This window comes from Phaseolus vulgaris, chromosome 9 (genome assembly GCF_000499845.2).
Source record: "Phaseolus vulgaris cultivar G19833 chromosome 9, P. vulgaris v2.0, whole genome shotgun sequence".
Classification (NCBI taxonomy): Eukaryota; Viridiplantae; Streptophyta; class Magnoliopsida; order Fabales; family Fabaceae; genus Phaseolus; species Phaseolus vulgaris.
In genome coordinates, this window is record NC_023751.2 from 17,193,426 (window position 1) to 17,204,240 (window position 10,815).

General features: G+C 34.7%; 1 protein-coding gene across 1 annotated transcript; it reads left to right on the top strand.

The window, feature by feature from the left end:
* The first annotated feature begins 8,991 nt into the window (after window positions 1-8,991).
* On the top strand, window positions 8,992-9,999 carry LOC137822270 (uncharacterized). Its single transcript, XM_068627158.1, has one exon. The coding sequence runs from the start codon at window positions 8,992-8,994 to the stop codon at window positions 9,997-9,999; it is 1,008 nt and encodes a 335-aa protein (XP_068483259.1).
* Window positions 10,000-10,815: the final 816 nt, after the last annotated feature.

Below are 10,815 nucleotides of genomic sequence, written 5' to 3' on the forward strand. Positions count from 1 at the left end.
GTTCTTATAAATTATAATCAATTATCTTTAAATAAAATAATTCATTTCCTGTATCCCTGCATTAATTTGTTGTCTTTCAGAACAATTAAAATTCTTTCTCATCTATTGTAAACCAAAAATATTTGCAAAAATCTTCTAAGTACAATTCACTCTCCCTCTTGAACTTAGCTTTCGCTTATTTTAACACATATTTCATTAGTTAAACATTTTGCATTTGTACTACGAACAAAATCAAATAAGGTGTATAGATGACAAAAAAAAATATAGAAAGACAATTTGTTCAAAGTCAAGTGAAGAATGCTAAAAAAAAGCACATGATTTAGAGTTAGAAGTGCAACATTTGATTAACATTATTCAAAAGCAAAAATAGGCTAACTTTCAATTTCAAAGTAAATTGCTATATCTTAACATTAATTATTCAAAGATCAACAACTTGTTATGCAAACTCAGCATGACAAAATGAACCAAGATATTGAAAAAGAGATGAAACAGCACATAACTACTTTATTAGGAAGTTTATTATTTAGTCCTTCAAGTACAGTAAGTTGTATTATCATTTAAATTTTTTTCACTAACATGTCTATAATTACATCTCTACATTTCTAAAATATTTTTTTATTATTAATATTAATGATTTATTTCATTTATTTTGCATGATCAAATTCCTTGAAGATACATACCATTTATTGTTATTTTTGAAATACTTATTTAGTTTAAATGTTCTGAAGAAGAATTAAGTCTTATTTAATGCATGTTTTGAGTTATTGTTGAATATTTTAGTTTTTATCATTTTAAATGTATAGATATTTTATGTTTATGTATTTTAATTAATATTTATTTTGAAATTTTAAATATGTTTTGCTATTAATTAGGACATAATATTTATTTGTACCAATTACACACTATTATAATTTATAATAACAATGATAAAATATTAATAATTAAAAGCAATTAATAATTAGTTGTCACAAAAAGTGACATTAAAATGGTATTAATTATTATTATAAATCAATAATACTAACAACTAATTTACTCAATTGTTTTATATATTTGTTATCACTATTACATAGAATATAGTAGTGATGGGTTTTAAAATAGTAGTGATGGGTTTTAAAATCTCTGTAAAATACTATGAATTTCAAATCCTCTGTTAAATACTATGGGTTTCAAAATCTCTGTAAGAACCTCCGTTTTTTTTATCAGCAAAGAATAAAATAAAATAAAGGAGGTACTTCAAGGGTACTCAACCCGTATACAAAAGCCATGAAATCCAACGTCACAGCCGGCTCCGGCTCATACATAATAAATATGAGGCCAGTTCCAACACATACACAATAATCCCTAAATCCACCTGTAGACAAAGGAAACAACACCTACAAAGTCTCATTCTACGGTACCTATTAAGAAAGAAATAGGGGATTGTGGCCTTATAAGGTTGTATGCACCGTTTGGCATTCAAAATTACTAGTTTAGAAACCACGTGCATATTCCTAGTGATTCCAGCAAAGTTGTATAAGGCAGTTTGTATAAGGCATAGAGATTGCCACTTGTTAGTTCTGCAAACCACCTCATTCCTACACCTTCCCTCCACCGCCGAATGCTTTACCACATCTTGCAGGCTGATTCTCCACTGCTGGATTTAAAGTTGTTATCCAAACTCAAGTATATTTTGTGCTCCCTGATTGTACCAAGGGATCAAAGTTAAAGTAACGTAGTTGTCTCAGTGTGTATTGGCTTCATCTCCCCCTGCTCCTTCATTCTCCAGAACTTACCCCAATCACAAAATTACTACATGTATACATGTGTTATGCCCCCTTCCAGCAACTCCTCCATCTCTACTAGACTTCCTTGTAATTAGCCTTCTACAATTGTTACTTGTTTACATCAAGGATGAATCTGCATCAAATTTACTGTAAATAAACGTCTCACATTTCTAAACTGCCCCAGTATATGACCACCCTTGCCTCCACCAACAAGTTCCAAAATTTCTCACCTACAGGAATGATGTCTCTTCGCAATGCACTTCTTCATATATGTTCCCTTTTACACCATATCAAGCTCATCTGATACATAGAAGGCACTCATTAGGATTCAAGTGTCAATCAGAGAAAGAATATGAAAAAGAGCCTTCCCTATGTTTCAACCATAGCCAAGAGAGAAGTTGAGCCGCTTGAAAGATTTCCTCAGAATCAGGGACCCCTTGTCTGAAAATCACATTATTCCTATGCTCCCATATACAACGTACAATCGCTGCCCGCACTCCCTTCCATACTTGGTTTTGTTTCTCGAACATGTGGACTAGGTGAAAGTTCGCAAAGTGACTGCCAATATCCTTATTGTGTACTCCAAAAATACCAATCCATCTGCAGCATAACATCCACACATGATGTGCAAAAATACAATCTAAAAATAAGTGTTGAGTAGTTTCTTCTGCCATATTACATAGCACGCATAGAGATGAGTTTACTATAATGCCACGTGACTCCAGGTTCCTCCTAGTTGGTATTTTGTCCAAAAGAATTCTCCACGCAGTAATCATAACTTTTGGTAAAGCTTTGGTCTTCCACAACAGACTAAAGACATCACTACTTGGTCCAATATCTTGGTTGGTCAGTAAACTGTATGTTGATTTCACAATGAAAATCCCCTTGGAATCCCCTCTCCATGTGATTAAATCCTTTACATCTTTATATAAGACTTCCTTATCCATAACTGTCAATAATTCTTCCTCCAGGCCCAATTCCCATCGAAACCTCTCCCTCCTCTATTTTAAGTTCCATTGCCATCCACTTTCTCCCCAGAAATCGGTCTCCCCCACTGTCATGCCTTGATGTAAGGACAAAGTGTATAATCTAGGATATAAATCCTTGAGATTATTGTTATTAACCCAGGGATCTTTCCACAATCTAATTGAGTCACCAGATCGAACTTTCCATACTAAGGCTTTTTGGAACCAACCTTCGCCCTCACCCTCTCTACAAATTTTAAGTAAATCACTCCACCACCTTGATAGCTTTTCATCTGGCCATGGGTATTACTAGATATCGCTATATATTTAGATTTCAAAATATCTTTCCATTTCCCCCCCTCTTCATTCATCAACCTCCACTTCCATTTCGCCATGAGAGCAAAGTTAAATTTCCTGATATCTTTGATTCCTAACCCACCTTCTTCACAGGGCTTACAAATGTTCTCCCAGCTTACCCATGGTATAGACCTGTTGTCTCTACCCCAGGCCCACAGAAAACTCCTTTGTATACTCTTGATCTTGTTACAAACCGAAGCCGGAGCTTTAAAGAAAGACAGATAAAACAAGGGAATGGATGTAAAGACTGATTTAATCAAGCAGATTCTTCCTGCCATAGACAAGAATTTCCCTTTCCAAGAACTCAGTCTAGCATTAATTCTATTGATGACAAGCTCCCAAAATAATGCCTTTCCTGGATTACCACCTATTTCAAGACCCAAATACTTGAGCGGGATCTGCATGGTATTGCAATTTAAATTCTTCGCATAGGTTTCTAATGTATACCTATCCACATTTATACCTACCAGCTTCAATTTGTGGAAATTAATTTTCAGCCCAGAGACAAGTTCAAAGCATCTTAAAATCGTCTTGATAGAGAAGATATTAGAAAAGGAGTCTTCACACATGAATAGGGTGTCGTCTGCAAATTGTAACATACTGCACTCTATGTCCTTCCCCACCTTCACACCTGTGAGCATATTTTGCTTAGAAGCTTGCCTCACTAACCCAGCCAAGCCTTCAGCTACCACAAGGAATAAGAACGGGGACAAGGGATCTCCCTGTCTCAACCCTCTTAAGGGTTTAAATTCCTCAGTCGGACTTCCATTAACTAACACTGAAATAGAAGACGATTTCAAGCATCCTGTAACCCACTTTATCCATTTGCTATGAAACCCTAACCTGTGTAGCATATCAAGTAAAGAATTTTACTTTACTGAATCATATGCTTTCTCGTAGTCCACCTTAAAGCAAAGTGCACTCCTCCGATTCCTCCTCCACCACCTCATTTGCTATGAGAACACTGTCTAATAAACCTTTATTTCTCAATAAAGCATATTGGTGCTCATTAATAACCAAAGCCAACACTTCCTTCATGCGACCCGCTAACACCTTAGTAACAATCTTATAGAAGATTCCTACCAGGGAAATGGGCCTAAACTGCTCGAGGGATAAGGGATCATTCACTTTAGGTACCAACGCTATGAAGGAGGCATTACACCCCTTTGGAATATCCCCTGTTTCCTGGAAAAGGTATAACGCTTCCATAATATCAGATTTAAGATAATCCCAACAGTTCTTTATAAAAGTGAAGTTAAACCCGTCCGGTCCTGGACTCTTTGATCCTTCACACTGCCATACAACTTCTTTCACCTCTTCCTCTGTGAAGTTATCAACCATTCTTATACTGACTTCTGCTGGAAGAGATTTAAATTCCACAGAGCCTAGATTAACTCCAAATTCTTGTGTAGCCGTGAACCTTTTTTCGAACAAAGCCTTAGCTTCCCTACGTACTCCTTCTGGTTCCTCACACCATTGGCCCCCCACTTCCACACCTTTGACTTCATTTTGAAGTCTTCTCCATCGGATGGTCGAGTGATAGAATTTGGAATTCATGTCCCCGAATTTGAACCAGTTTGCTCTTGCTTTTTGCTTGGAAAGGGGATCCAGCTTATTATCAACCATCCTCAATTGACTAAGTAGTTCCATTCTTCTCAGCCGACCGTTCTCCTAAAGAACTTCATTATCATCCTTCACATCAAGGTCCTCAATTTCCTTTAGAATACGTTTCTGATTTGACTGTAAACATCCAAACACATTCTTATTCCAATCTTTAAGGTTGCTCTTCAGAAGTTTAAGTTTATCCTTGAATTTAGATATACTATTTCCTTGGACACTGTATGTACCATATTTCTCCTTCACATACTCCTTGAACCCTGGCTCCATGAACCATGCATCTATACAACGAAAGGGTTTAGGGCCCCAATCTTTGATCCAAGACTTCGCTACAATAGCACAATGGTCTGATACAATTCTTGGCTGCACATATTGCTTGTAAGAAGACCATCTTTGGAGCCACTCTTCAGAAATAAGGAATCTATCCAACCTACTTTTAGCGGTACTGTTTGATTTGAACCAAGTATATTTTTTGCCCACACATGGAATGTCTATCAAACAGTTTGTGTCGATAAAGCAATTAAAGCCACTTATTTCCTTCCTCTAGCTGGGGCTTCCTCTCACACCTTTACTTTCATCTTCTTTTCTTATGGCATTAAAGTCGCCACAAAAACATCCTACCATGTTTTGATAAGACCTTTTGAAGGACGTTAAAGCTTCCCATAAAACAACTTTATCCCTGTAGTTGCACGCTGCATAGACATTAACCACAAAACACATACAACTTGACTTGATATGTTGGCCTACTACTGCAATGAATCTGTTTCCCATGATATGTGAATCATAAATTTATTTTTCTTTGTGCCACATAGATAGCATACTCTCCGTAAAATACCATGAGTTTCAAAATTTTCATAAAATGACTTGTCGTTTGAAATAACCTTCAATCCTTTTTTCCACCATCTTTAACAATTCTCTTGACTCTCTCTTCCACCATAGACACACTACTATCTGACACAGGCTTAATGACCGTTGACGACAGTCCTAGCAAGGATTCACAATTCAGTCACACTTATCTCAATTATATTTAAGGAGAAGAAACACTAAATAAAGCACTATCTTCTTTTTACTGTAATATTGCTTCTTCCATCACCTTACTTCCCCAACTTGGATCATAAGTCATTATTACCTAGCTCGACAACAATTGGTGTTTATCACTACTTTATATATCTTAAATAATTGCATTATCTATCATATGTGGGCTTCAAAGTCATGTGTGTTATGTTAGAAATGTATGCCTTAAACAAGAGGGGAGGTGAATTGTTTATGAAATATTTTCGCCAATATTGAAGGTAGATTGAAAGACAATGAAGAATCAATCAATTCATCCAATTAGAAAACTGTTTTTAACTTGATTGCGGAATATCAACCAGTTGTTTTTGCAAAACAATTGGTTGTTTATATTAGCAATGTTGAAAATCAAAGCAAAAGCAGATTTAAAGAGTGTAAGGATAGAGAGATTAACACATAATGTTTATACTGGTTCACTATTTACCAAAAGCTACATTCAGTCCTCAGCAATCACTGAGTAATCAAACATTGATTACAAACAACACACCAAAGTGGTGATCTTGAACCCTTCAAGAACACACACCACCTTTGGCAAATACCACTAAGTTTTCAAAACAACCTCTGAAATTGCACAACACCAATTAATACAAAATTATAGTGATCAAGAAAGAAAGGAATGGAATACACCTGGATACAATCAAAGATTAAAGCACAGTGAATACAAAACAATCCTATTCCACACTTAAGAATGATCCAAAAAGCTTTTTGAAGTCTTGAAAAACTGATTTGAATGATTTCTCTTCGTTGATTAACAACTAGGAGCGTAAAATAACTTATTTAAACTCCAAACAGTTGGTCAAAGCATTTAATTCCATAACCAGAATCAGTTTTAACCATTTAAAACAAATTAAAGCCACTTAACATAATTCTGTTAAGGTTTTCATAAAATCAATCGGTTGAAAACACGAATCAACCGATTTAATTTGTTTGACAGCAAAGTCAAAAAAAGTCAAGCTTTTTCAAATCCTTTTCAAAAACACTAAGTGTAAAACAACCGGTTGAATCAAAATTTCAACAAGTTGATTTTTCATTTCCTTTAGAAAACATATCTTTTTCAAAAGGATTAAAATCAAACAATCTTGGATCATCACACAGAGTGAATTAACAAATTCAAATACTCTAGACACACACACAACCAGCAACAAAGGTCTTCATGCATTCCACTTCGATTTTGAGACATCAAAGCACCTTATTCAACATGTTATTGGCTAAAGATTACAAGAAATTAACTTTATTACTTCTCACTTTCACAGTGAATTAATTATTAGATGCATTTTAAAGGCCTTAATTCAAAATATTTCAAAATTATGAGAATTAAATATTAACAATTATAACTAAAATTACATATAAAATATACATACATCAAAAGCTAAAACAAAATAAGTCAAGTTTTTTGAAGTCTGAGTTTGTAACAAAAAAAACTAAGAATTATATAAACCAACTATCATCAATCATAAGAAATATGAAAATACTGATGAAATACTTATTGTCCAAGATTAGTTGTTAAAATACTTAGGCTTCTTCTTCCTACACCCCTATGTTTTTCTTCCTGCATCCCACAAGTTGAAAAGGGGCACCGTGGTGGAGGTTTTTTGCCACTGTTCATCTTTTTCATTCATCTCAGGCGCTGATGGAGGGTCTTTGTAGTTGTGTGGAGCAAGGTGGAGTAGTATGCTACGTTGTCGAAGTGTTGCTTAGGTTCTATAGGTAAGACTTAAGGTTTTTTTAGGAGCATTGGTGGTTATGGAGTTTTCGTGCTTATCGAAAATCAGGATCCAGTAATGTGCTACGGATTCATGAATCGCAATTGATTAATTTTTGTTTTCTGAGGGGTGTTCCGGAAGCAAAATTTTCATAAATTGTTGATTTTCATATTACTGAATCAGAAAGCCTAATTTTTGTTACGAATTGGTGGATCTGGAATTTTTATTTTTTTGTATTACAAATTTTTGAATCCATAATGCATAATTTGAATTACGGATTTCTGGATCCGAAATGCATATTCTGAATTACGAATATATGGATTCAGAATGGTTTTTTTGAATTGTGAATTGTTGGATTAGAATGAATTGTTTGACTTATGGATTCATGGATCCAAAATGCAATGATTTAGTTTCCTTTTTGTAATTTGTAGAAGTATGGATAATAGTGAAGAATTTGAATAAGAACTACATGATGGGGTTGATGTGTGGAACGATGTACATGATGATGATATTGAGAAGTCATTATCTAACAAAGTAATAGATAATATATCAAAGGGATATGAATGTGCAAATGTGTTTACTACAGATGAGGTAAAGTTAAGTTTGTAAAGTATGTTTAGGTTGTTTGTTAATTGGTAAATGAAATAATTTGTTATGATAATTTTTGTAGGTATTTCGTACTCGGGATGAACCTTGATGTGGGTTAGAAAAGTTGTGTTTTGTTATTATGATATTGGGATCGGATACTTCAATTGGCCAACGAGGAAGGAAGACATTTGTATTATTAGGTTGTGAGAGAGGAGGTAAATACAAACGATATAAAAAGGATTTACAGGTTACTAATAGTGGAACTAGTTAATGTGACTGTCCTTTTATATTACAAAGGTATCCAGTAAAGAGTGTTGAAGGATGGATATTGATATTAATTTGTGGCTCTCGTAATCATGAGTTGGCAAATACATTGGTTGGTCATCCATATGTTGGTAGGTTCACATGTAGCGAGAAGTCAATGCTTATGCACATGATAGACAGTGCAATGAAGCCCAAAATTATTTTGCTAACAATGAAAGAGCATAATGAGAAAAATGTGACCACAATAAAGCAAGCTTACAATGCACGATATTTGTACAAAAAATCATAATGAGATGATAGAACTGAAATGCAACAATTGATGATGTTACTTGAGCGAGATATGTATGTCCATTAGTCTAGGTTTGAGGAAGGGAGGAATGTTGTGCAAGATTTATTTTGGATACACCCTGATTCAGTGAAGCTATTAAATGCCTTTAACATTGTATTGATGATGGACAGTACATACAAAACTAATAGGTACAAGATACCCTTGTTTGAAGTTGTAGGTGTTACCTCAACGGGATTGACCTTCAGTGTTGCATTTACGTTACTCGCATCAGAACGTCATCATAACTTTGTATGGGTCCTTGAGAAGCTGAGGGTTTGGTTTTTAGAGTTGATTCATACCTAAAGGTTGTGGTTAGTGATAGAGATATTGCTCTAATGAATGCAATAAATGTTGTGTTTCCTGAAGATGCTCATTTGTTATATCATTTTCACATTGATAAAAATGTTAAAGCAAAATGTAAAATGATTGTTCATCCAAAAAAGACATGGGATCAAGTGATGGAATCTTGGGGAGCTATTGTTGATTGTGAAAATGTAGAGTCCTATGAACATCGTGTGGAGGCATTTAATGTTGTTTGTTCACCATGGCCTATATTTACTAAATATGTGATCAATGCTTGGTTAAATCTATATAAAGAAAATTTTGTTAAGGTTTGGATGGATAAGGTCGTGCACTTAGGCAACACGAAAAGTAACAGGGTTGAGGCTACACATTGGAGTTTAAAGAGAATCCTTGAGACGTCAATGAGGGACTTGTGCTTTTTTTGGGATTCCATGAATAAGATTATTATGTTGCAACACAATGCAATTAAATCTTCATTTGAAAAGAGTTTGAATGTGGTGAGTCATGTCTTTAATGTAACAAGATATAAGAAATTGGTTGGCTTTGTATTGAAATATGATTTGCAGTATATTGCAGAAGAGAGTGATCGAGTTGAATATGTTGGTTTAGATAAATCTCTTTGTGGGTGCACCATTAGATCTACTCATCACCTTCCTTGTGCTTGTGAATTGGCTTCCTTTGGTGTGGGTAGCATAACATTGCAGTCAATGCATTTCATTTGGACACGATTAAGCTTTTTAGATATTTCAGGTGGAGATACTTCAGTAGAGTTGTCCATCCAACAAGAGTGGGTTATCATCATGAATCAGTTCAATGAGGTTGACATGGCTGGTAAGATTAACATCAAAGCCAAATTATGTGAGATTGCCTATCCAGATAAAACATCTTTGTGTCCACCAAGTGAGAAAGTCAAAACAAAAGGTGCACAAAAAAGGCATCAAAGTAAATTTGCACATACATGTGGGTCAAAGCAGCTGCTGCCCACAAGTATCCTCCGGTGTGCCTCAAATCTACAAATAATCCCAAGTAGGATACATTAACTGATGTAGCACTCTTATATGCAAAGATGGTTCAACCTACTAGGTGTAGCAAATATGTTCGTGCAGCCACGGTCCAATGTCTCCTGGTACATGCGTCCTCCACCTCCATTTAGGGTTCAGCTTCTTCAGGTTCAACATGTTCTGCATCTTCATGTTTAACATGTTCTTCATCTTCATTAACATGTCTTCTTCTTCTTCTTCTAACAGAGGTTGTGGGACATATACGATCACCTTGTGAACCTTCTCCCCTAGTCTTCACCATTTATATTCAATTTTATCATTCAAGTTAAATCAAATTACAAAACAATGCACAATACGGATTCAAAAATCCGAACACCTACTACGGATTCGCTAATCTAGAATGTTAATCATTTAACATTATAGTTATAAATTTAACAACAAATAAAGTGCGAAACTAAATTTTACTATTTTATAAGGTACATCACTTATTTTAAAAAAAATAAGAACTTCATTTAAACAATCAAAACTAAAGAAACTAAACCACTTATTTAAAAAAAAATGTATTATCTTGATTGAAATGCTTGCAAGTTTGGTTACAAGTAATGAATGGGTGCATACTAACCCAACCTCCACAAATCCTCTAGTTCGACCCAATACAAATTATAAAATAAGTTATGGTTTACTAATTTGAGTCAATACAAACACACAGTTATGGAAACAACAATTAATATTTCGGAAACAGTAATCTGAAACATTATCGGAACCACCAATCCGGGATTTTACCGGAAGCATCAATCTGGGATTTTACTGGATTTCATAATCTGAAAATTTATCAAATTCCATAATCCAGAATCT